Below are 27822 nucleotides of genomic sequence, written 5' to 3'. Positions count from 1 at the left end.
ACCTAAACAAATTCTTTATTTTTTTTTTTAACAGAATATTTATTAAGATTGATTTTTAGTGTTAACTCTTTAAAAAAAAAGGAATACAGGCAAAAACACTTTTAAACCGTTATCCACTGCGTACAATTAAATCCAAGGGCTTATCATACGATAGACGTCATTTTCTTTTTTTTTGAAATGCATGTAAAAATATTGCAGTGTGCTCCCCTCCCTTTAGAAACAGAGGGCCGAGCCCTTGCTAAAGAAACACGTTGCATTAGCAGTGATGCTTAAGACACAACCCCACCCCCCCCCCCCCCCTCCCCTACGCTCCGTCATAAAAATAATATCGACACTTATGGTGACGCTAGAGTGGGCTGAACGCGTGCCCGCAGGCCACCTGCTCGGCGGCGCGTCAAGACGTCAGTGTGGGTTCACAAAGTGTTGGAGCCTGTATTCTCTCCCCTCAGCCTAACCTGGGCCGTGTGGGGAAGGGTGGGGCAGGCCCCCCTTCCCCCCCCACCCAGGTGGTCGGGACCATCACCACCACCACCACCACGACCATGACGACGGCCGTGTCGCCGACCACCCAGCGGATCAGCCAATGACCCCCCACGTCACGGCCACGCCCTGGTACACAGTTTGGAGTTTTGACACGTTTGGCAAATCATTTATCATCATCATCGTCGTCGTCATCATCATCATAAAAACAAAACATAATCAGTAAAAACAGACATGTTTAGTTCACATCAAAGCAGAATACAGATATCATACCTTTACCCACAAAAGTTATTACTAGTTAGAAAAAGGAAAGAAAAACAAAACCACCATGTTACGACGAGTGTGTATGCTCACTATGAAATTTCGGAAGAGTTTGTACGGGTGTACTTCTAGTGTTCTCAGTAAGTTAGTGTGAGTGTGTGTGTGTGTGTGTGTGTGTGTGTGTGTGTGTGTGTGTGTGTGTGTGTGTGTGTGTGTGTGTGTGTGCATGTGTTTACATACGGTACAGTAACAAGCAACAAGTCTTTCATTATCAATACAGGAATCATTACACTCTTCAAAATAAAAGCATAACCCCCACGACACATCAACACACCCATTCACATAATAAAATCATCCAAATCCAAAACCACGAGCAAGTCTTCAGTGGAGATCTGAACTCCTCAATTCAAAACAAAACAAAAAAAAAAAAAGTAAAAGTAAAAGGAATATTTTAGTTTCTCAACTATATATATATATTTATATTTATATATTTGTTCATTTTAAACCAGCTATGGTTAAGGTATACGTGTTGCTATGGTCATGGTCCCCTTGGCAACAAAGATCGGTGATCCCCCTAACTCGTTTCCAGCTGTGTTTTAGTGTTAGCGTTTCCACACCAAGACGCCCGCTCGCTTTAATACGCCGTGTGTGTAGTGTGTAGTGTGTGTAGTGTGTAGTGTGTGTGTGTAGTGTGTGGCTGCATATAGCTGTGTGTGGGACTCAGTGTTCAGGGGGGTAGTTTGCATTAATAGCTCGTCAGTGTGCGGTTGATGGCTCGTTTAGTGGGTCAATGTTTTTGTCGACAGTGTGTTTATGAAGTTGTGTCAACGCCCCGTTGTACACAGAATGGTAGTGTGTGTGTGTGTGTGTGTGTGTGTGTGTGTGTGTGTGTGTGTGTGTGTGTGTGTGTGTGTGTGTGTGTGTGTGTGTGTGTGTGTGTCGTGACCGTTCCATGTAGTAAAATGTAGTGTGGAAGGGTCAGAGTGTTCAAACGTGCCATTGGCTGGCGTAGTATGAGTGAGTGAGTGTGTGTGTAGTGCGTGTGTCGCATTTCCTTTTTCTTTGCCACACAAATGCACCAAGGCCTTTTTTTTTTGTGTGTATTTCTGTGAGCCTGATGTTGCGGGGGCGTGTGGGTGTGCCGCCCGGGGGGCCTGTTGTGCGTGCGTGCGTGCGGGCGGCGGCGGCGGGAGGGGGGGGGGGGGGGGGGGGGGGCGGTTGCGTCTAGGCGTTGGCGCTGATGCTCTGCTTGTAGACGGCGTGGTAGGCGTTACGCAGCAGCACGTAGGGGAAGCACGACTCCAGCAGGTCCATGGTGAGGAAGGGCGACTCCTGCACGATCTGGAACACAAGGCGCCGCGTCAGAGGCGCCCGTCTGCCGGGCCCCGAGGAGAGGCGAGCGCGGCGGCGCCGTACGCCTTTCTGCTGGAGCCAGGCGGTGCTAGAACGACGGCGCGGGAACCCGCTGGTCTTACCCCGTAACCGACACTAACCCTGACACTAACACTAATCCCGACACTGACACTAACCCTGACACTAACACCAACACTGACCCCAACACTGACACTAACCCCGACACTAACACTTTGTTGCCGGTGACAACTGGGGGCGTCCAGGACACACTGAGGCGCTCAGCGTTACAAAGGCAGCGAGCATAAAGCTTGGATCCCATCAATGTCCCGTTAATAACAATGACGTGATCAGGGCCAACGCCGGGAACATCTGGGTTCAGCCTCAGTGAAGGGCAGTGTGTCGTCATTGTGGAGAATTTTAAAAAATAGTTTAAAAAAAAAACACAATCTCTGAATCCACGGTGAACCTGACCAGTATTAATCTCATTCATTTTCCCTCTACACTTTATTTCTTATTTTCACATAAAAAAAATACTGTTCTAACATGAACTGAAACGGAAGAAAGCCGTTGTTTGGTTTGTTCATATTCCCTCCTGTTTCTAAAGCCTTTGTTACCTAAAGCTGCTCTGCATTGAATTGCTTGCTTTAAAAACAAAACAAAAGCCATTACGACGTGTGCATCTCCCAAGCTGAAGGGTGAATGATACAGGGGGTGGACTATAGTGTGTGCATGTGCTCCCCTCACCATGTCCAGCAGCAGGTACACCGACTCTCTGTTGCGGGTCGTCATCTTGTCCGTCTCCTGGCCGATCTTCAACAAGCTGGACGAGGCCAGCTGCATCATCACCACACACACACACACACACACACACACACACACACACACACACACACACACACACACACACACACACACACACACACACACACACACACACACACTTGAGCCTAGAAGCTTGTTTGAACATTACTCGAATTGCATCGTGTTTGCTTACGGGACAGAGCGATAGCACCTGAAGGCAGCGCACGCAGAAAATAAACGATTTACAAATATTTGTTCTTCTCCATATGCTAGTGAAGACGGATGGTAGGAGACTACTGGGGGGGTCCTTACCGCCAGGAACTCTTTGAGGCGGTCCTCTATGCTGCCCTTGTGGATGGTGAAGAGAGCCGCAGCGATCTGGTTGACGGCCTTGGCCAGGCAGTGGATGTTGTTACAGTGGCCTGCAGGGGGCGCAAGTGCACCATGTTATGCTCTGGCAGGCGGACGGATCATTTCCCTGGCCTGGCAGTCACTTAAAAGCCTGCAAACGCTTGTTTTTATTATTCTATTCTAGTCGTCCGATCGTCCGCTGAAGGATCAGATGACCTCTTACCGGGAGGGGCCGTGACACAGAGTAGATAAATGCTGCTCCTGCTTGCCTGATTGCCACTCAACATGGTCTTCAACAGTATAGCGTGGTGCTCACCGCGTGTCATGAGTTCAATACATTAGCAAAATAACCGTTTATCAGCGGTCCATCACAGCCACCTACCTTCGATGGCAGGGCTGTACTGGGACATGACATTGCTGGCTAGCGTCGGCATGGAAACGGCCACGAAAACCATCAGCAGACAGGCGATCTTGTACTCCTCTTCTGGACTTATGTTCTCTGTAGAGCGAACGACGGATCAGTCAGTCAGGCGGATTCATTAATGCAAGAATCTAAAAGCCACCTACACGGCTGACTGACACTACTGTGCAAAAGTTTGGAGTCACCGAGACACTTTCATGTTTTCCATGAAAACTCAACCTTTATTCAACAGTTTTCAGCTGTGCTAACATAATTGCACGAGGGTTTTCTAAACATCATTTCTAAACGATTAGCTAGACAATGTACCATTAGAACACGGGAGTGATGGTGGCTGGAAACGGGTACACCTATGTAGATGTTCTGTTAAAAATCTGCCGTTTCCAGCTCGAATAGTCATTTACCAAATGAACAATGTCTAGACAGAACTTTTGTACGGTAATACCCAGGACTCATTAACTTTTTTCGGAATCATTTCTGATGATGTCTGAAAATGATTTTCTGCTTTTAGATGATCATTGTTAAGTGAATCACATCTTGGCATCTTGTGTATCGTTATGTTTTGTGTCTTTCTGTGCGGACCCCAGGAAGATTAGCTCGTCCCACTTTGGTGACAGATAACGGGGATCCTTTTAAACAATAAAAAAATAAAAAGACTATATCTGATTAATTGAACGTCATATGCATTGAAAAAAACAGTGCTTTTCTTTAAAAAAAAAAAAAAATAAGGACATTTCTAAGTCACCCCAAACTTTTAAACGGTCGTGTAAGTACGTCTGACTTAACTGTGCTGCAGTACCCTCGCTTTGCAAATTGAACCATGGAATACGAGTAGGGGAGCCGTGGAAATGAATATGGCCGCGTGTGTGTGTGTGTGTGTGTGTGTGTGTGTGTGTGTGTGTGTGTGTGTGTGTGTGTGTGTGTGTGTGTGTGTGTGTCTCACCACTCTTCTGTGAGGACAGGGCCACGACCAGCGCCGGGTCGATTTCACAGGGTAAGCCAGCTGCTGATGACAGCTCGTAGACATTCATCGCCACCTACACGAGACAAGGAGAACACAAATAGATGGGTAGTGAAGAGGCACCCGTAGCGGACTGATTGTCTGTCTGTCTGTCCCTGTGTGTGTCCCGATGTGCTCCCGTGTGTCTGTCTGTCCCAGTGTGTGTGTGTGTCCCGATGTGCTCCCGTGTGTCTGTCTGTCCCTGTGTGTGTGTCTGTCTGTCTGTCTGTGTGTGTGCATACCTTCATGTCTGTCTCTCTGGGGATGTGGTCTTTGAAATCCTCCACTGAGCTGACCAGGAATGGGATATGACAGGACAGCACCTGAGGGGGGGGGGGAGAGAGGGAGAGAGAGAGAGAGAGAGAGAGAGAGAGAGAGAAAAATATGATAACAGGCGAGAGTACAGAAGCACACAACATCAAGAGAGTGGACTTTGAGGAACATGCACCAACGCTTACATCTCTGAGCGCCTCCTGAGCCAGGGAGCGGAAGGACAGGATGACGCCGATGATGGTCATCCTCTTTAACACACTGTCCACAGCTGGAACGAACACACACACACACACACACACACACACAATCTCAAATCAGCTGGACGGCAAACACAGTGACTGAGTCGTCTAATTAGGGCACACCCTGAAAGACTTACAACTATCAGAACTGATCTCATTTGATGCCTTGGGCTCGTAACTTCAGGACTTATTATGTGGAAGTATTGGACATTGTACCCATGTATAAATCCGTACTTGAAATCCCCAAACGTGTCTTTTAATTGTGTTTTGTTTGAATTGGTCTCTCTGGAAAAAAGAGATTTGAATCTCAATGAGACTTTGACTTGGTTAAATAATAATAATAAAATAAAAAAGAGAGGGACTAATACTCAGCTTAAGCAGAGCCTCGGCGAGCAAAACTTAATAACCCGAGGCACAGTGTGCGCAGTTTGTACAGTTCTGGCTCAAGGAAGTACGAGATTGGAGCCGATATTCAAAACGGAAGAGGCAGGACAGCAGGAGACGCTAAAAATAGAAACAGTGAAATAGCGTTCTGGCTTCCTGCGAGAGTCACTCCCAAGGGAGGGAGTGGAGGGAGGAGGGAGGGGGGGGGGGGGTGTGTGTTGTCAGTCTGCAGCACATTATTTACAGGAGAGTTTCTTGAAGAGGGCGGCCATGTGCTCCGGCTTGTCGAAGCTCGTCCTCATCTGGGTCAGAACCTCCACGTTGTCCACCACCAGTTTCTGCACACAACAACAACACACACACAAAAACATTCCAGCAAGTCGATTTAGATCCCGGGGGGGGGGACACACCGACAAGTCGATTTAGATCCCGGGGGGGGACACACACCGACAAGTCGATTTAGAAGCAGAAGCCGTACATTTTGAGCCAAATGGTTGCTATTTTTTCTTCCAGTGTTCTTCCAAGGTGTGAACTCCAAGGGGTGTGTGCGTGTGCGTGTGCGTGTGCATGTGCGCGTGTTTAAGTGCGTGCATACCTTGAGTTCAGCCACTTGTGAGGAGATGTGCCACATGAGGCTCTCGCTGAGGAACTTCATCCCGTACGGCCCCAGCAGCTCTGACAGGGAGCGCATCTCTGAGCAAACAAACACACACACACACGCACACAGCATTAGTGTCTTAAATACACTCGCACGCACACACACCGCCAAAGGGGACCCCCACGCCGCCGCCGCGGCAGAACCCACCGGAGATGTCAGAGTACTCCTCGGCGTTGAACGTGAGCTCGTTCTCCGTGGGCAGGTTGACAAACGCCTTCATGGCCGGGAAGTAGGCGATGTGGCCGTTGCTCACCTGGCGAAGCAACGTCTCCAGGTACCTACGGGCGGGGGCGGGGGCGGACACACACACACACACACACACACACACACACACACACACACACACACACACACACACACACACACACACACACACACACACACACACACACACACACACACACACACACACACACACTTTAGATCTTAAACTGTATCTAGCGGTGGCGTTTAGCGTGTTGCCGGGAGACTCTGATGTAACCAGACCCCGGTTCCAGCTGGTTTTTGCTCTATGTGCGCCGAGCTGCATCGCACGGAAAAAGGGGGAAAAAGGCGCGCGGCTCGTGCCGGCTCGGAGCGCCTCACCAGTTGGTGTAGAGGCTGGTGATGGTGGGCTCCCCGTGGCTGTCCAGGTGCTGCGTCTGCTGCAGCAGCACGTTGTTGAACACGCGGGTGATGTCGATGGTGACGTAGTTCTCTATGGACTGCAGCACCGTCATGTAGGCGCGCACGCTGGTCAGCAGCTCGCTGGGCTTGGCGATCTCCTGCGTGGCCTGGTTGTACATGGTCATCCCCACTATGGACCTGCGGCGGAGGAGGAGGGGGAGGAGGGAAGGACCACAGGGTTGGCTCTGGCGCTTGATGGCAAAAGGCACAAGTTCACCCAGACTCTGCATAGCCAGCCCCCCCCTCCCACCCATCCTACACACTTATTGTGTGTCTTACGTCCTGGCACTAAAAAAACATAAATGTGCACTTAGTTATGTGTACACCTAGATGTACGATGGATGGATGAGCAACGTCTGCTACAGTCCAGTGGGTAGCCTGGTAGACTGGTCTATCAAGAAATACATCTAGGTGGACACGCCCACTTCTGGTTCTATGAACATCCTGACGGCAATGTATTGTTAAGGGGAGGTTGAGAATGCACGTGTGCTTTGGTGCGTGTCATGTTAACTTGATGCGGGAGACTGAAATGCGTGTGCAACAGCTCGAATACACCGAACACACAATACAATACGCAGAAGTACCGCAGCAGCAGTAACTGAAGCTGCTGCACGGGACACTGGCGCCGCCAGCACCGGCACTCTGCTCTATTTTTTGCGTGTCTGGTCTATTTTTTGTCACCCCACTTGAAGCTACATAAACAGCTAAAAACGGCATAAAACTGTATAAAAAAAAAAACAAGTACAATACACATAACAATTTGTACAGTCAAATAAATCAATCAAATCAATGTGTATCCCTGATAAAAGTCAGTACCAGTTAATACACCCTACACCTCCAAATCCTGCATAACATCTGCAGTAACACAGGGCTAAACTCGATAGGCGCACAGTGCAGCTGCTGTGTGGACTCTGTGTGGAAACGACCGGCAATGCATCCGCCCACACGCTACAAAAAACGTCACGCGTCAGGTCAGGTCCCCGTGTGTGTGTGTGTGTGTGTGTGTGTGGGGGGGGCGGGCGGGTGGGCGTGTGTTTACTTGGTGAAGCGAATCTCCAGGTGGGAGGTGAGGTACTCTCTGGGGGTGAAGGTGTGTTCCCACACCACCATGTTGGGGACGTAGTTGATGGAGAAGCAGAGCTCAGACAGAGCTGTGTGGAGCTTATCCAGGCTGGGAGACAGAGAGGACAAGGCTTCATGACTCAAACTGGATTACTAGAACAACAAACTAACTATATACGAACTACGTTACTATAACCATACGCAAAATAAATTACTATGCATGTAAAAAAACACACCTCTGGACCAAAAGTTTGACATTATTCGTGCTTTTAAGGATTTGTGTTATTATTGTGTGGTATTATTAATTATTCATAATGGGAAGAGTATTGTATGAGCAATAAATATGACATTGAACATCAGTAAGAATGTGTGTGCGCTTGAACGTCCGACATTGATGACGTGTATATATGTATGTATGTATGTATGTACAGTATGTATGTATGTATGTATGTATGTACAGTATGTATGTATGTATGTACAGTATGTATGTATGTATGTACAGTATGTATGTATGTGTGTATGTATGTATGTATGTGACATTGTTGTCACCATCATTAAGAATGTGTGCATGTGTTTGTGCGCGACTGACTTGGTGACCAGCAGCCGGTTCTTCCTCATGCTCTCCACGCCGGGCTTCTCTCTCTCCGGCTCGCCCTTCTTCCCCGTCGCCTTCTTGCTCTTCTTGTTCACCGCCTGGCTGATGGTCTTCGCACAGTGCTTAGGCAGCAGCTGGATGTGGGGGGAGAGAGAGCGAGAGAGAGAGAGCGAGAGCAAGAGCGAAAATTAATGAGAGGGGAGTGCGGGTAGAAAACAATACACACAGTGTGTGTGTGTGTGTGTGTGTGTGTGTGTGTGTGTGTGTGTGTGTGTGTGTGTGTGTGTGTGTGTGTGTGTGTGTGTGTGTGTGTGTGTGTGTGTGTGCGCGTGTACCTGGTCGCTGAGCGTGCACTGCTCGGTGCAGATGTCGGTGATGAGGTTGCGGGCCTGCTTGGCCATCTCGTCCAGGAACATGTTGCACAGGGACAGGCTGCGGTCCCCGATGTGATGGCGCTGCACAGGGGGAGAGAGATGACAACCGCAGAGTGAATGGAGGACCAGCATCACCTACGTGTGTGTGTGTGTGTGTGCGTCAGTGGCATGCTCTTTGTGTGCGTGTGCATGTGTGTGTCAAGTGTCGTGCTCTTTGTGTGTGTCTGTGTCATGCTCTTTATGTGTTTGTGTGTCAGTGTCATGCTCTTTGTGTGTGTGTGTGTGTCTGTGTGTGTGTCTGTGTGTGTGTGTGTGTTACCTCTTCGGGACAGAGCTCGTGTGTGCAGGACATGAAGTGTGTGCAGAGCAGGGGGAAGCAGATGGAGTGTCTGCTCTGGGAGGGCAGCTCCAGACACTGCTGGAACATCTTCTCAAACGCCCGGCTGTAGAAACTACACACAGAGACACACACAGACACACACACAGGGGCCGTGGAGAAAAATTAGCACATTTAAGTCAAACGAGAGAGCCAAACTGTATTATTACTTTACTATTGACTGTGTTGTTGAATACTTTATTGTGATGAGTTATTAGTGTTCCCTTGGTGCGCATCATTGTTCGACAGCGCGCCTTTGAACAGCTCCAGATCAATGCACTTCAGATCCATCATAACGACTGTGGCTCAATAGAACCATCGACCAGACGCTCTCTCGCCAAAAACGCAAAAGTAATATGCTCAGAGCTCTGCGGAAGAATCTTATTTTCAGCTGATTCATTTGTTGAACAACAATAACGACGATAGTGACTAATATCTCATCATCGTTGTCAACAGCCGTATAAACCACTCAGTTGTGTTGTATGACTTACGCATTACCTAACGGGAGCCAGAAACACAAACGTAGACATCGTCTACTTCGACACAGTGATCGTTCTTGTGTTTAACCAAATGATCAGAGTGGTCGAACAAACAAACAAAAGAAACATGTCAGATGTGAATCTCACCAGAAGATGGAGAGGTCCGAGGTCTCCACCAGCATCTCCACCAGGGAGTCCACCATCTTGGTGTGGAAGATGATGGTGTTCATCATCTTGCCCAGCTCCTTGTGGTCCACCAGGCCCAGGCTGGCCTTGGACACGCTGGTGTAGGCCTGGGGGCACAGAGCAGCAGCACTTCAAACCCATCTATCTATATATCATTTGTGTTATTTTTTATAATATATCCTCAACAGTGCTCCTGATTCAATACTTTTTATGCAAATATAATTAATCTAAAGTTGAGTGAAGCTAAGAGGTAAACAAAACTAGAGTAACCTGTGTAAGCAAATGAACTTATTATTTTTAGTTTGAAGGGAAATCAAACAAAAGGGTTAGAAAGGTACGAAAGGTTTGCATACCTGCAATCTGAACCAGTCCAACCTCATGCCTCGGAAGTCAAACACATCACCATCCTCCACTGAAGACAAAGAGAAAACACTTTACAATCCAATACACGATCTCCTGCCCTCACTCTGGTTAGACAAATGTCACTACAGAGGAAACACAAGTCCTACTGTAATAACCTATCACCTGGTTAGACGTCCTACTGTAATAACCAATCACCTTGTTACAGGTCCTACTGTAATAACCAATCACCTTGTTACAGGTCCTACTGTTATAACCAATCACCTTGTTACACGTCAATCACCTTGTTACAGGTCCTACTGTTATAACCAATCACCTTGTTACACGTCCTACTGTAATAACCAATCACCTTGTTACAAGTCCTACTGTAATAATCAATCACCTGGTCCTACTGTAATAACCAATCACCTTGTTACAAGTCCTACTGTAATAACCAATCACCTTGTTACAAGTCCTACTGTAATAACCAATCACCTTGTTACAAGTCCTACTGTAATAACCAATCACCTTGTTACACGTCCTACTGTAATAACCAATCACCTTGTTACAAGTCCTACTGTAATAACCAATCACCTTGTTACAGGTCCTACTGTAATAACCAATCACCTTGTAACACGTCCTACTGTAATAACCAATCACCTAGTTACAGGTCCTACTGTAATAACCAATCACCTTGTTACACGTCCTACTGTAATAACCAATCACCTTGTTACACGTCCTACTGTAATAACCAATCACCTTGTTACACGTCCTACTGTAATAACCAATCACGTTGTTACACGTCCTTCTGTAATAACCAATCACGTTGTTACACGTCCTTCTGTAATAACCAATCACCTTGTTTGACGCTGAGGGAGGTCATAGTGTTGACGAAGGAGGACATGATGATGGACTCATCCTCGGGACACACAGACAGGTTCTACGAGAGAGAGAGAGAGAGACAGGTGAGAAAGTTGGTTAGACACAGTGTTTCTTAACTGCATATGACAAATGAACTTGGAGTGAGTCTTAGTGTCTGTACCTGGACCAGCTCGTTCAGCACCACGGCGTCAAAGCCCGACAGGTACTGGACGTAGTAGCGCTGCATCACCGGCCCGTACTTCCTGACGTGAGCCCGCAGCTCCTCCATGTAGAAGATCAGTTCTGCTATGTGCCTGCAGACACACACACACACACACACACACATTACATTTATAGATTGGTGCGAGACTGTGCAATATGTCTTGTGATAGCACCAGTATAACGGGCTCTCCTGATAGGATTCTTCAAAGCAGGATTGTTCATGATATCATCGATCTGTATGATCGCGCACGCACGGACGCACACGCACACACGCACACACACACACACACACACACACACACTTGAGATTCCATTTACACCTGGCAGTTACCTGCGTATTGGGCCATCGGGTATGGCTCAGACACCGCAAAAGCACATTTAATTTATACCTGATATTTTCATTTGTCTTTAATGACCAAGTTTCATACAAGATATTGCATATTTTCTTTTGCATTTTAATGTAACACAGCTGTCGTTCTAATATCCCTGAATCAAAGACTATAATTTGACTGCATAAATAAATGCCACAATTGGCCCTTGGTTAGAAAGCTTGCTTTGGTTAACTTAAAATATTTATTTGTTTTTGGGAATAGCGCAGTTAAAGTCAAAATAAATCCTATCCATCTTGACGGCTGTCTATTTGTCGTCTATGACAGCTTTCCCATCTGCTGAGCCGTTGCCCAAAAACCGGTCCGTACATCTTGGCTACATTGACACATTGATTTTTGGGCAAAATCCGATGCATGATCAGATTGCCCCAAACACAGGACCCAGGTGTCCAGGGCATCTCAAGAGGCACACATAACGGAGACATTGGAAGCTTGGATACAGATACAGTGTACAGTATAGCTTATGGGCATATATTCTCATATGTACAAGTACAACCTACTGGACTGTGTGTGTGGTGTATGCGTGTGTGTTTGCACGTGTGCGTGCCTTATTGCGTCAGTGCGAGAGAATGTCTGCGGTGCGCGTGCATGCTCCTACTTGTCTATGAAGTCGTCTGTGCTCTTCTTCTGGATGTTGTCGGCGTGACGCAGCAGCCAGATGATCTCGTCTCGTGCAAAGGACAGCGCCATGAAAACGAATAACGCCTAGCACACACACACACACTTTAATTCTGGGGTGTGAATTTACATTTACAAAACATTTATAGACCTCAAATTATTGAATTCTAGGTCGGGAATTAAATCACAGATCGAAATGAAAAGTAAGTAAATAAAATAACATGTCCCTTGACTTGTTGTGTATGTGTTTAAGGGGACATGACAGATTTTCCACATGGTTCTTTGGTATTACCTTGGGTCCTAGTAGTCCTGGTTGATCAGCCAACACAGTAGCCAGCTCCTTCAGGGCAGACCTGAGGAACTTGCGTCTCTCTCGGTGCATGGAGCCGCTGAGGAGGGGGGGGGGGGGGGGGGGGGGGTGCAAACACAGCTCCCTTTAGACCCCCAGTCTACACTTACACTGAGCGGAGCCCACAGAACGCTTGGAGGCCTGCGACACTCCTCAAAGTGCATACCAACGGGGGGCAGGTCAATAAATCAATATCATCATCCATCCCGTTCAAATCCGCCACGGTAACAGTGTTACCGTGTAACAGTGTTTTTTTTAAATACATTTCCGATATACATTAAACCGCTTCCAGCACTGACTGCGCAGCGCCTCGAGTCAGTGTGATGCGTCATGCAGAATCCAGTACTCCGAGCACCGTTCAGGCAATTTTAGCAGACAAAAGAGGACCCCTGACCGGGACCTGTAGACGCATATGTCCAGCACCTCCCACTCACAACAACGCACGGCGACCAGCTGTGTGGAGCGGCGTACTACTACCGAGAGGACAATGAGCCGAGGCTGAACAGAGTGCGAGGAAAGACGAGGAAATAGTACCTCAGAAAGGTCATGCTATTCTTTATTGTTAAATGTTTGCCTTCGTGGAGTCTGACCACGCACAGACTAGACTCAGTTTACTACCGCTAAAATGTTTGAGAGACGGTCGAAACCAGGCATTTGATGTGCTGGGAATCGCCGCAGTTGTTTACATTATTATTTTATTTTGTTTATTCAGTGTTTAAGGTAAAGCCATCTTGGTTCGGTTAAATGTTTGCCACCTATTCGTTCTGATGTTAAATAATTGTATATTATGAACTTTAATTAACCTTCAGGTTTATTTAGAGCTGCCCCAAGGAGAATACTCTTACAACTGTATGTGATGTCATTATTGGCCACATCGTTCAGCCATAATTCCAACCTACGTGACCACGAATGCAGAAGCAAAGCTGGATAGCACATTAACATTATGGTCATAGTCCTATGCGTCCATATTTCTTGGATAACAATATTTGATTCTATATACAATAAATATGAACTAGATATTTGATGATAACAATGATTAATATATATATTAACAAATAATGAGACTGTACGGTTGAAGTCACTTGTCCTTCTGGGTGTCAAGGAGAAGAACAGCGAGAGGAGATAACGAGAGAGGACAAACACTTACGCATGAGACAGAGCCTGTTCCTTACACTCCCGGATGTCATTGATACGCTTGTTGTATCTGAAACACACACACACACACACACACACACACACACACACACACACACACACACACACAAACACACACGTGTGAGATTTGCATTAGATGAAAAAAGGGAAGGGAATAAGTAAATCTTTCGATTCCAACTAGCCCATGAATCAAAAACAGAAAACTGTCGGGTACAGCTGTGGGCTGTGGCGAGCATACATCTCTGTATATAGGACTGTGTGCAGACAACATTATGATATGTGGATGACTGATGGGTGTGGTGGATGGATTAATGTTTCAAAACGTACAGAGGCCCCCTCCCCCCCTCCCCTCTGTATGTTTTAAAATATTCATCCAATCATGCGTCCGTGCATTCAACACGACGCAAACTACACATGGATCTATTCGATCTTTGGCAAGGAACCCCCATTCATCCATCCATCTTGGCGTGCCGTACCCTCTGATGTTGACAAACAGGTCCTCGCAGGCCTTGTGGATGTGGAAGACCTCGTCTCTGAACAGGCAGAGGCAGGTGGAGCTCTGCAGGGCCAGCTTCCACAGGGAGAGGGCGGCCGCATCCGTGCTCAGCACCGCGTGGCACAGGATGAACCCGACTGGTGGGAGGGAGAGCGGGGGGGGGGGGGGATTGTATTCAATTTCCAGAGGAGATCTGTATATGAACTTTTCTGATTTTTTGGATACAAAATGCATAATATAACGATATTCATTACTCATTTGCGTAAAATAACTGTAAGGGATCCACGCACGCACATGCACGCACGCACGCACACACACGTAATACTTACAGACAATCCACTTTTCCATTGCATCCAGGGACAGATATTCACATGGCATCTAAAAGGAGCAACGCAAACGGTTAAGCACACAAAACCAATCATTTAGAAATCAAGGCTAATTTAGAAATCAAGGATACATTAAAAGTAGCTTAGTGGCCAGCGTGCTTGTAAGGTTGGTTTGGGCAGGGGCTTCTGAATGTGTGTTTTTTCCTTGGATTTTGGCAGAAGGGATTATAACATCTGATCCTGTGTATTAATGAAAAGAAATACTAGGAGGCAATGCTTATTCATTTAATTCAACCATCAACAAGTAATCATTGGACAGTGCTGGTTCGATCCCCGGCTCCTCCTAGCTGAGTGTCGTGGTGTCCCAGAGCATGACACCTCACCCTGACTGCTGCTGACGAGCTGGGCGTCGCCTCGCATGATTGTCACCGCCGTTGGTGTGTGAATGTGTGCATGAATGGGTGAATGTTAGGCAATATTGTAAAGCGCTTTGAGGGGCCACTGGTTGGGGGGGGGGGGGGGGGAGCCACGCACCGTGTCGGACTGCGCTGGGTTGAGCATGGTGGAGGGGGCTGAGATGAGGGAGAGCAGCTGGGCGTTCCTCCACTGGTCAGCGGAGAGGTTCCTCCTGGGGTAGACCATCTGCAGGCTGATCAGCGCGTCGGACAGGGACTGCGGGGCACAGGGGCACAGGGTCAATCTCTTCTGACCGACACCTGATAGGGTTGATATATGGCACCGCCGTTACATCACGAGTAAACAAAGACAAGCTATTACACATAGGGCTGCTGGGGATGGGAGGGTAGCAGGATGAATAGATTTAAGATAAATACATACATTACAAATCTCTATGAATGAGTAGTTGTCTGAATACATTGATGTAATACAACTTGAATAAGTAATTATATACACTCCCGTTCAAAAGTTTGGGGTCACTTAGGAATGTCCTTATTTTTTAAAAGAAAAGCTAGTTTTTTTCAATGAAGATAGCATTAAATTAATCAGAAATACAGTCCAGACATTGTTAATGTGGTAAATGACTATTCTAGCAGGAACCAGCTGATTTTAATGGAATATCTGCATAGGTGTACAGAGGCCCATTTCCAGCCACCATCACTCCTGTGTTCTAATTGGACGTTGCTAATCGTGTTAAAAGGCTAATTAAGGATTAGAAAACCTTCGCGCAATTATGTTAGCACAGCTCAAAACTGTTGAATAAAAGTGTGAGTTTTTCATGGAAAACATGAAATTGTCTGGGTGACCCCAAACTTTTGTAGGGTAGTTAGTGCGTATTTCAAGTAAGTGCAGTCCAGACTGCCGTTACAGACTGGGCTGGGGTCCCACGGCCCCCGAGCGTTCACCTTTCCATGTGGAACAAACTCCTCCATCATTTTCTTCAGAGGGTTCTCGTAATCCACAATCATCTGGCCCAACCTGGGGTACTCTCTGTCACTATGGAAACAGAGTTGCCAAGGTTACCGAGAAGCATGACAGATTACAGCATAGACGTTTGTCAAGTTTGAACACCTACGGTCAATCAAAAAGGTGCATATTCCTTCACATTCTCAAATAAAGAAATGACATACATCTGTGATAAAGTGCCGTTGAGGAAAAATTGTCAGAATGCTTGACAGATTAAGTGGCTCTGTCAGTAGTGTACCAGCAACTGACTAAGCCGGAAAGAAAATATCTGCGTTTCTCAAAACGTAGGCTAAACATGAGGGAAAAACAAACGTTTCATTTCGTTAGCTGAATCAACCCAGACAGGCACACCCTGCTGCATAGATAACTGCATACATCTATCTTTTATTGTAACCCAAGTAACAATCCATTCATTCGATTGGTAACCATAATAGCATCACTTTATCTAGAAAGCAGTGCTGCTACACTAATCATTACTTCAGAATCAGAATTTATTGATAAGTACACAAGAGTAAGATTTGTAGGCTTGGTTCCTCAACAGCCACATAGCAGCAACACTACAAGATGAAGTAAATAAGAGAGTAAAAGTGAATGTGTAAAAATGCAGTAACCCAACAGTAATATCAACACAGTAAACCCCTCTGTTCTAGGGGCTCTGGGTTCAGCTGGTGTCCTCCCTCTCCCATACGCCTCTCATTAGGATGGACTGGGCGTGCCTCAGGCCCAGTCCAATAGCAGCAGCATCAGCGTGTGTCCAGTTACCTGGCGCCGTGGGTCATCTCGTGGGCGTAGTTGTACAGGCCGATGATGGCCTTCCTCTCCTCGATGCGGGAGAGCAGCATCATCAGGTTGGTGTAGGTCACCACCAGATCCAGGTAGTTCTTGGTCAGGTCAAAGTTCACCGTCTGCGTGAACGGGAAATGGGAAGTTGGTACACGGAGACAACCGGACGTTCAGCGCTTCCTCTGGTCTGAACATGCATTTTATATCCTGCTAAAATGTCATATAAATTTATATAGTGATGGAATTGATGTTCTTAGAACTTTAAGAACCAGAAAACTGAAAAGAAACAAAGTTTGCATATGAGCTGCATCAGTGATAACAATACGAGATAAGCTGGGGATTTATTTGCCCCAGATAGGAGTGTCACGACGCTATAATGAAGAGACAGTGTTTGCAGTGGTTATTTAACTTACAATATCAAAGAAGACCTGACAGGCATCAATGGTATTCAGCAGCTCACAAACATGATCCTGCAAGACAAGAAAGCATCTTTCATCACCCTGCTCATCCTTTTCCCAGCCCTTGAAGTCCTGGCACATTCGAAGGTTAAATCACACCCTGAAGGGGACCGGCAGTTTGCCCCTACCTTAAACTCCATCACATCTACAAAGGTGAAATAGTAGAGAGCCAGGTTTTTGAGGATCTCAGACTTCTCTTTCTGCAGCTGAGCCAGCTGTTGCTGTAGAAACCACATCAGAAAAGGGGGGCGTCAGTACACTTTTATTTTGATTGATGGGGAAGCAACACATGATAAGCAACGGACGCCTCGCCGTTGTTCTGACACAGATAACGGCAGATAAAAAACGCACTGCACCATTTTGGTAGAGAAAAAAAATAAATTGAATCCGTTTTGAATTTATTTATATATTATCACAGAAGTGGTGCAGTGGATTTTGCTTGAGAAGATCTGCCGTTCTCTATCAGAACATAAGTTATAGCAAAAGATATACTGATTTACAGGGGGTAAATATTTAACCAAAAGAATATTATGATAGAAGGAAGCTGGCCACCCAAAGAAAAACCTGAAATGTATTTCCCCAGAGGTAAGAGTCTGTATGGATACACCAAGAAGAGGGCCAAAACAGGAGCCAACCACCCACCAGAGGACCGTGTGCAGAGCTGCGTTGCAGTCGCCTGCTCTGCATTCACCATGTGAGGCTCTGGGCTCCACTCAGCTCTCAGACTTCAAAATGGTGGGGTGCGATGGCTCAAACAAATCCCTTTTATTTGTTATATGATAGGCTTATCCGTATGTGAATGGTGCTGATTTGGTCTGAGTCATCAAGTGCTTCGCTGGCCGCTGGTGCGCTGCACAGAGCAGCTTTAGCCAGCCTGTCGGGCTAAGAGCTTGTCACTGACAGCCAAGAAGAGTGCACCAGGCTCTAAAGTTTGATATTATAATGGGGCAATCTTATAAGAAAGAGCTGTAAATATGTAGAAGACCTAAGGGGCCAATCAGAAGTCTAAATCTGGCATTGCATGTAGCTCAAGCTTTGTCAATCATGTGTAGGCTATATATTTGCAACTTGATTGTAGGGGTGCAAAATATAGGATCGCATTTCTTTTTTTTCGTATTTGAGATAACACTTCTAATCCCAGAAAAGGGATATTCTAATAGAGCAATTGCAAAAAGGACAGTGGGAAATTAAACAAAATGGACCCGTCATTTAAGTAGGAACACCAGACTCTGTGGTGCAGACAGCAGGTTGTATGCAGCAAGCCAATCAGTGCGCTAGCCAGGCGGCCAGTTGGCTGTCATACACATCACCAATTCATTTAGTGGATGAGGAGAAAGCAAGAATCGCTGCAAGAAGTGCAAAATAAAACGGCAGAGCAAAGCAAATAATACTTTACAATGACAATATATAGATAAATAAATTACAGTACTGCAAAATTAATTTAAGTGAACTTTGATACAAAAAAACTTACCAAAAAGCACAAGTCCGGAATAAGCCAAGTTTAGCATGCAAAACAAAACACACAAACACAGAAACAAAGCATAAAAACAACATAAGAGACAATTTTAGCACTGAACAAAGCAGTAAGCTTGACACAGCTATACACACATATATACACATGCACCACAGCATATACACACACACATACTGCGATTAGCTTAATGGCAGGTTGACACAAAAGCTAAGAGCCAAGGTAATGGTTATTGTTTAAATAATAACAATGACGGTTATTACACACAATTATTCCAATTTTGTTTTGAAAGAAAATTTGTCTGGAATTCAGCAGGTGGTCTATGACAAGCATTTAACCGAAAAGAATACCAACCCAATTATTTTTTAATAGATCTCATAATTATTGGGCATACATAATTTGTATGGCACACAAACAGGACCACAAATTCTTTCTAAAACATTGTTGATATTATTCTTTTATTATACAAATTCAAACGAGACCCTCACACATAGGGCTGAACGATGAATCAAATTCAAACCTACATCGCAATTTAAAGGAACGCAATTTTGAAATCGCAAAGGCTGCGATTATAAAAAAATAAAGTTTGTTTAAATGTTACACCATGTAACCAATCAGAGGGTCGGAATGGGAAACACTGGCATGCGAAGGAGACCCGTAGATGAAGAAAACAACTTGCCACGCTACGCAATGATTTGTTGATGTTGACGTCTTGTGCAAATGGCCTTGAAGTATGATCCATGCATGGCTAAACACCCGACCACCAGGGTGTCAAGTAGGCCGTATACCATCCGGCAGGGATCATTGACCGAAACGCACCAGAGTATAACTCCATATGAACGAGATTCAAAACCGCAAAAATGACTAAGGCGATATGATGAAAGACGCCCCTCAACGCGGTAACCAAGGCAGAGTTTATGGCTTTGGTAAAGACACGGTACAGCACGCCATTCCACACATATTTGGCCAGGCTGCCCTATTGGAGCTATTCATAACATGCAGGCAGAGATGCAGCGGAGCTAAAAACAGCAGTCTTTTGCTACTACCATGGAGATCTGGTCAAGTCGCACATGTTTACATATTACATGTTTATTACAACAGATTCGTTTTTTATTTCTGCACTTTAGTTTGTGTGATTTGTTACTGTTACTGACTGGAGATAAGTAATTTCTTTCTTTTACAATTACAATAGTTAGATAAAGATGTGTTATAATATCAATTCATCTCATCATAACACACAGGAAAGAGCAGTTTATATGTTGACTGTATCCAATTATTGCTTGTTTTTAGTGAATAATACAGAAGATAAGGAACACTAAAAACAAAAATTGCATACTGATTCGAATTCGCAATATTTGTTTAAAGAATCGCCCATTGATTATCTTCCCAAATTGTTCAGCCCCACTAATACATATAGCACACACAGCAGCCTCCCCTCCCCCCCCCCCCCCACCACCCCCCCACCCACCCACAACAATACGCACACACACACACACACACACTCTGACACCCACACCCATGACAATGTGAAAGGCGTCCTTACGTTATTATTTCTGGTTTCCACAGCAGGGAACTTCCTGACAATGAATTTAACCGCCGACTCCAGGTTCTTATCAACCAGATAAGATGGTTTAGCCTTCGGGTCACCACACGCCTAGGAGGATGGAGGAAAGATGAGGAGGAAAGGAGGGAAGGAAAACCATACAAACAAAAAACAAACAACACGTTAATACACTTCAGCCAAGGCATCAGCAAGGTCTATCATTCTGTCTCTCTCAATGGTTGAATATTCAGGTTCAGAGAGTAAAAGTCCTCCTATTAGGAGTCACACTATGGAAATGACATTTTCAGCAGGACTTTTACTTTATGAATCAGGAAATGGCCACCTCTGCCGTCCATCTCTTTTCCAATATCTTGGGCACAACGAATGAGGTGGTAAGACCCAAATATACATTTAGTATGTTTAGTGAGAGCTGAGTGATCCTCACGATTGCCCTTAGAGCAGAAGATAGCTTAGGGAAGTGGAATGCTGAAATGTGGTGAAACTCCAGACTCAAGCCGATGCAACACAGGAAAACAAACACGCATGCAAAAATATAAACTATAAAAATAACAAATGACAAGGTTGAAGTCCCCAGCTTATAAGTACTTTGTCATCACTGCACAAAAGGCAGACTGAGGAAATCACCAACATATAGTAGTTAGAGAGAGACAGAATCTAGCCCCTCACTGATAATATTTCACGATCGTATTGACCAAACTTTGACTGTTTGAATGAAGTACAATGTGAGTGTTAATCAATGAATGTGTTATGAGGTCTGTTATGGAGTTCAGTACTCCTAGTTAGTGTCGTTTCTCTGCCACTACCGCGGGGATGCTTACAAAAAACCACGGCACTCATGCATTATGGGTAAAGTAGTAGTGAATGACAAGGAGGATGTAGTCCATGCATTTACCATAACCAATGGTTAATATAAACATGATTGGTGGCCAGAATTAGCACAGAATCCTAAATATGGTCACAAAAAGTCAAACCTTTGAGGTGAATGACCAATTCTAAGGATTCAACATGCATATTGGTTACATTGACTCTCAAGAGACTGATGCAAACGAGTCACATGGTGTCAACCGGGTAACATAATTAAAGCCACATTACAAATCAACATTACAATATAATGCTTCCACTCATCTGCCAATGCAGCAACACGTCTCAAGTCCCAAACATCTATACAACCACAGACTGTGTTTTCAGCTTGTATGATGCATTAGGCCAACTCGTACAACATGAAACCACAAAACAGTTATGCAGGCTAGCTAGCTAATTGGGCTCAATCTCAATCAAAGAATAGAAAACTAGAATTTGTAGTTGTTCAGCAGCAATTTGGGAGGAAACACTGCAATGCATCAGGGGGATTTTTCATTTGTTGTACTGAACCAAATCCACCACACCCAAAACATGGATGCAAAGGGGGCGTGAATGGCCACTCACATTTAACGGAAACTATGAAAATTATCTTAAAAATATGGAACAGGCAGGCCTATGTGGCAAATGTGTGGCTGCCTATGGTGGTCAATCCATCACTGGCTAAACCTTCCAAACACAAAACCATAGCATTACACAGGGACACAGCATGCTAAACCAAACAGGGGCTGATAAGCTATCACAGGGAGACAAGAGGACCATGTAATATTACACAAGCAAAAAAATGGCATAAATGTAGGACCAATAACTATAACAAAAGGTTGGGCATTAAGTCCATCTTGTTTCGTTGTTCCCATTCTGTACAAATTCACTTAAATCCAAACCTCCATTGTACTTTTGATGCCAAGAGGGTTAACATTAACAGTCTGCTTTTTAAGACTCGCTTAAACCAAAAGCTGTAGGAATCAAGTAACGTGTTCTAGCTAGAGGGGATCTTAAAGCACAGGGAATCACTATTTCCCTACAACAAAGCTACAATGGTGTCCAAATACTAACATCCACACTAGCATCATTACCCAGAGACTTGCCTTCGGAAACTGTCGGGAAATAAGGCCGTCCACAGAATAAATATTAAAAGAACCAATTCACAGAAGTTAGTTAATGCGCTGATTCGCTTGTGAGCCAACTATCTAACCCTATAACTGAGCTCCAAGGCATGCACTCCTAATTGGTATTGTTAACCATGTCAGTCGTTAGTGGTGATAGCTATAAAGGCTTGCTAGCTTGGGGGTGGGGTCCGGGAGGCGGATGGATGGAAGGAGGGAGGCTGTGGATGGTGGGATGGTACATGGGGACAGGTTGAGGACAGTGAAGGGGAGGGAGGGGGAGCTTCCATCCTGGATACCACAACCGACCTGATACTTGGCTCCACCATCGTTTTCTTCATTCAAGTCTGGCACAGATAGGATTGGCAAAATGCCTGGGTCAATTTTAGATTAGAGTCACTTTAATTTTTATTTTTTGACATTTTGGACGCGTCCAATCAGATAAACAGAATGCAAGAAGACCCCATTATGAGCTCCTTGTTCTGATCACAAAGTCGTTGATTTGGAACAAATGGTATCCAAATGGTCTCCAATCCAAATAAATTCCCTAATATGCCAAAAACTGAGAGTGGATGATTAATACTGGCCTTGATTTTTCCATCAACACCCATATTTGTTTGCTCTTATCACCATGGTATGATGACCAATTGCACGCTACTGTAAGGCCCACAACTAGTGGTGAAAGCAGAGCTAGTCTAGTTTCCACATTTCCTGAAAGCGATACAGAGGTTACTAATGCAAACAGGACAAGCATATAAATGCTTTGCTAGTTTTCAACCAGCAGATTCTGATTCTGTAAATCTATTTAAAAGATAAATTCAGGAAAGAAAAGGAGTGGATTTATTTAAGATTTAACATGAATGTGAATCCGCTTTACAAAAGGTGATTTTTGGATTCAACTTACCTTACATTTGTATGAAATAGCTTTGTTATAAAAACAATTCCACCTAAAAGCAAACATTAAATAGGCTTTTCCATTTGAATATTGATCAAAATAATCATATTTAATGTTATTATGATTAATACTTTCTATGTAAACGTATATTTGAAGCCTGTTGACAGATTTACTGTGCCATCGCATAATGACATAATGACTTATGATTGAAATCTCCTGAATCCAATGGGAATTGTTCAACCCAAGGGGGACTGGGTTTAAGGACTGCTTTTGGTGTCCCGGACTGGGAAGTGTAGAGGAGCCACAAAGGAGAAGTGGAACAGACCAGTAGAGGTATCCAGGAGGACTACAGGAGGAAGGCACGAAGGAGTGAGTTGGGGAGGTTATGGAAAGAGGGGGCGGGGTTTATCAGTGGAAGGTGATAAACTTTGCAAACCTTCCAAACTTGTCCTTGCTGCATAGGAGAAGGGGAAAGCATTGGAACGGAGAGAAGAAGAGAAGAAATCAAAACAACGAGCCTGCCTTGACAAACCACTAGCCTTTTAGTAAATGCACACACAAACATACACACAAACACACACAGACAGGTATTTTAACAGCTGCACTCATTGATAAGATGAAATTCCACAAATCAAATCAACATGCTCTGTAAATAACACAATCTAAACTGAAAAGTTGTGTACTCATTTTTGAAATTCACATTTTTGGTTTATATTTGAGATGAAATAATTACTTTGGCTAATCCTAATGAATGGACTATCATCTAAATCATATTTAATGTGCCCATAACTGCAATATGCATCCCTGTAGCCCCAGGCCAAAAAAATATTATCTATGGCTGTTGCTTAGTAACTGCTGTTCTACCCACTGCTATTTACAAGGTTAAGCCTTTCAGCAGTAGGAATGTGATGGAAGAAGTGATAGCAAAACTGGGTACTGGATGCAAATTTGGAACACAAAACGGCAAGATCAGGTAAATTGCTGCAATTGCGTATTTTACGATTAACCATTTGTTCCTGCTGGTAAAGTACTGTTGCTATTCTTCTAAATGTAAATATCAAGTCAAACTAATAGACAAAAGCCTTGATCAAACTGTATCTATAGTAAACACAGATGGGTTATTTATTAAACAATCAGGTAGTGGCAATACCAGACCAAATCCTGCCAGAATGCTGTAATTTCTCCAATGTTGAGACCAACCGGTAAACTATAGATTGTGGTTCAATGGTCTGTTCTTAAGACCCACTTTCATCAAGACCAAAAAATAATAATAAAATAATAATAGCACTGAGCAGTTATCACTGTGATCATTTTGATTACTAATCATTTGCATACACGTTTGTATACATGTTCCCCAACAATATTGGAAGAATATAAAACATGGAAACTTGCACCATCCAAGGCAAATTTTATTGTTTTAAATAAACGTTTCTGATTGGCTCCTTATTAGAGCCATTTGATTTCATGCTCCAATTTGTGTATGGCTGCAAGCTTAGCACTCTTCAACCAATCAATAACTAAAACAGCAATAATGTGTTTGTCAGAGATAGTGCTGCCTCAGCAGCTGCTTTTTTGTATTTTCTCAAAACCTCTTCAAATGGGTTTCCCATTTACCAATAATGGGAAGGATTCTGTAGGCATATACAAAGCTATGTACAGTCAAGTAAACTGTCAAGTTAACCTCAAAGACCATCCAGATTGCATTACGATGACAGGAAACTGTTTACTCCAAGGTAAATATTACCCTTTTGCAAAGAAAGATGGAAGACTATCTCTTTACCCCATGTTATACTATTGTCCCCCAAGTCTCATTGACCCATATCTCAGTCTGCACAGTCTGAAAATTAAATGCAAATAAGATACCAAGTGAAAAAGGATATTTAGGCACACGTAAAATGAGTAAGGAGCTGTATTGATCCTTCAGGTTTTGATTTGCTACACAATGGAAAAACAATAATAGCGCTGCTAATAGTAGTAATATGCAATACATTTTATTAGTAGTTGTGATGTTAATGCATGATTGCATGCAATTGAAAGACATTTCCGTTTCATAGGAAATGTGACATCATGTCTCTCAGAATAATTAATATAATAATTAATATAATAATTAATTATTTTGCCATGTACAGTAATTTTAAGAGTATAATTCATCTTACATTAATATCATGTGGATAACTATGCCGACTTGCTTAAATGCTTAATTTATACAACATATAGCCAGCTCAATGAGTGCTGAGGGTTAGGAGAAAGGGTAGGCTATAGGTTAGACAAATAAAGCAGAAGCAAATTAGTTAGATGTAAAACGCCAGTTAAAAGGTTAATATAAGCCAAAAAATATATAAATAAACAGCCAATGTATTCTTGTTTATCTTGACATGTAATTTAGTTTCAATTGATAGAAATTAATACTGGTTGATTTCTATCCATATTCAACCTGATTTGTGAGCGGTAACATTGTTTAATATTTTGAATTATAATACAATATTTTAAGGCTGACAGCTTTTTCTGATATTTTGGTCAGCTCTAGGAATAAGTAAATCCTGGCTGAGCCAAGACGATAAAAGAATATAACAATTAAGCTTTAGTTTGAAATCAGTGTTGATTATGGAAACCAGGAAGAGCCATTAAAAGCTTTCCAATTTGAGCAGATTATGTTAACTTTGTTATGAATTATTTTGATAAGTAAAAAAAAATAAAAATCAAGGGACAACAAAAAAAGGCCTAACCATGGAATGATAACATGGGATGACGATGGTATACAGCCATAAGCAAAGGAAGTATGGAAGAAACCAAAGAAGAGCATAACGAGTGTACAAAGTATGGGAATAAGTAATCTAATAATAATCTAAAACCTAATGTTGTCTGTATTAAATGGTGAACAGTAGAATGCAACGATATTCAAATTGACACAGAACAGAAAGGGGCTTTCAGACATGGGTTAATACCCTTTGTGCTTACATGCTACACTCATTCATCACTAGACTATTTAGTAAACAAAAGCTCACACAGTCCCTTCACACAGTAGCTCAGTGTGATATGTGCCATTCATATAATGCCCTTCGTATAAAGACATTAGGCATATCGTTTAGGAAAGGATGCATATGGAAATATGTGCATCGAATTCAAACTACATAACTATGTTCCAGTGCAGGCTGCAGACACTACTGGACAGAGCCTGGTTAAGTAGGGCATCCCATCCCTCCTGCAAGATAAAGACCTTGATCCATATGCCCTATGGATGCTGCACACACAAATGATCTACACTGCAACCCCACGCTTTTCCAATTTCAGTTTGCATTCATAGCAACGTCCCCAAACGTGCCAACATTACTGGCGACCGTGAGAAACCCTGCACTAAATCAGACCCCATCGAGTGAGAGGAGGACTGTTCTCCGGAGCCCCGGGACGACGCCCGACGCTACGTTAGCATAGCCCAGCGGCCGGTCGCCATTTCTAGGGAACGCCTGCCTGCCAAGAGGCCTCGATGGATACCAGACTTTCGATTTAATTCGGTACTCTGAAACCTGCAAACGAACAATAATAAATAATAACGATCACTGTTTGTTAATTGACTGGGTTATTTCACGGGTTTGGGTTAAAGTAGCTTGTATATTTTTCCCACTACTGTAACAGGGATGGTCCATTAGCATTCCTCCCTGAAACCACTGTCTACCGCAAGCTAACCAGGCTAACAGCGTCCCGCAGGCTCACTGCGGAACGCCGACAGGATGGGATCAAGACCGATCACGTCTTTCCAGATGATTCCTATATTAAAAACATGTTTACACATTGAGATAATGGTGGGCTGACGTGTATTGTTGACGGCCGCTGGCATACACACACACACGTTAGCCCACCATGCAACATATCTGCATTAACGTGTCGGCGTTACGGGTCCGTGTCTGGCTTTAGTCTGTCGGCAAAATGTGGTGGATGCAGCAGAGACTGACTTTCCTAACCTTTTTAATATTGTAAACCCGGGTCAACATCCCGATGCCTCGGTCGTTGAGGATGGTGAGTTTTTCGGCCAGCTTCTGCTGGCTGGGCTGGATCACTCCCCGAGACATCTTGCCGCTCGAGTCCGATCCCCTTATCGAGTCCGATTCGGTTCCAAATCTGTGCTGTGGCCGTCGGGTGGTTTGAAGCGAAAATCCGTGTACTGTAGTGATCAGTTAGCGCCCATGTTCGGATATTCGGTGACAACGGCTTCCTGTGCTCCACCCCACCGTCTCCCAAAGCTGCCTGTGTTTTTTTTTTTTTTTTTTCCCCTGACAGACGAGAGGAGATGTCCTGGTTTTCTCAGCGAGGTTTTTTTTTTTCCCCCTGCAAAGCTGGAGGACGGATCTACCAGCCCGAGGTGCGTTCGAGTACCGCCCGAGATGCGTTCGGGTACCGCTCACGAACTCGGTGCTGCGCCCAGGTTGAGGTTGAAGGTGTTGCAAATACTGTACATGTAGAACTAAACACTATGCAATGGTTGGTAAATTACCAACTCATCTGTCGTATGATGCTTTGAGATTCCCATCGCTATCAGTTGGAGTCTTACATCGGATG

General features: G+C 44.4%; 1 protein-coding gene across 2 annotated transcripts; it reads right to left on the bottom strand.

Moving 5' to 3' along the window:
* Nucleotides 1-3: 3 nt before the first annotated feature.
* Nucleotides 4-27544, bottom strand: nckap1 (NCK-associated protein 1). 2 transcript variants are annotated; one of them, XM_084471011.1, is made up of 31 exons: nt 27228-27544; nt 20389-20499; nt 17503-17595; nt 17330-17386; nt 16896-17038; nt 16073-16163; nt 15246-15383; nt 14715-14763; nt 14366-14522; nt 13882-13938; nt 12678-12774; nt 12366-12472; nt 11338-11470; nt 11154-11235; nt 10310-10368; nt 9918-10063; nt 9235-9367; nt 8877-8996; nt 8536-8675; nt 7924-8055; nt 6804-7022; nt 6366-6496; nt 6156-6253; nt 5805-5898; nt 5123-5205; nt 4907-4987; nt 4608-4701; nt 3629-3745; nt 3208-3317; nt 2839-2928; nt 4-2082 (listed from the first exon to the last, which is right to left on the bottom strand). In XM_084471011.1, the coding sequence occupies exons 1-31, from the start codon at nt 27333-27335 to the stop codon at nt 1966-1968; spliced, it is 3387 nt and encodes a 1128-aa protein (XP_084327137.1). In that variant the 5' UTR covers nt 27336-27544; the 3' UTR covers nt 4-1965. The 2 variants fall into 2 exon arrangements, with proteins under 2 accessions (XP_084327137.1, XP_084327138.1); XM_084471012.1 differs by having other exon boundaries at nt 17503-17589.
* Nucleotides 27545-27822: the final 278 nt, after the last annotated feature.

This window comes from Micromesistius poutassou, assembly GCF_964030765.1.
Source record: "Micromesistius poutassou genome assembly, chromosome: 7".
NCBI classification, from domain to species: Eukaryota; Metazoa; Chordata; class Actinopteri; order Gadiformes; family Gadidae; genus Micromesistius; species Micromesistius poutassou.
Note: the sequence above shows the minus strand (reverse complement) of the source record. Positions and strands in the feature narration are given on the sequence as shown.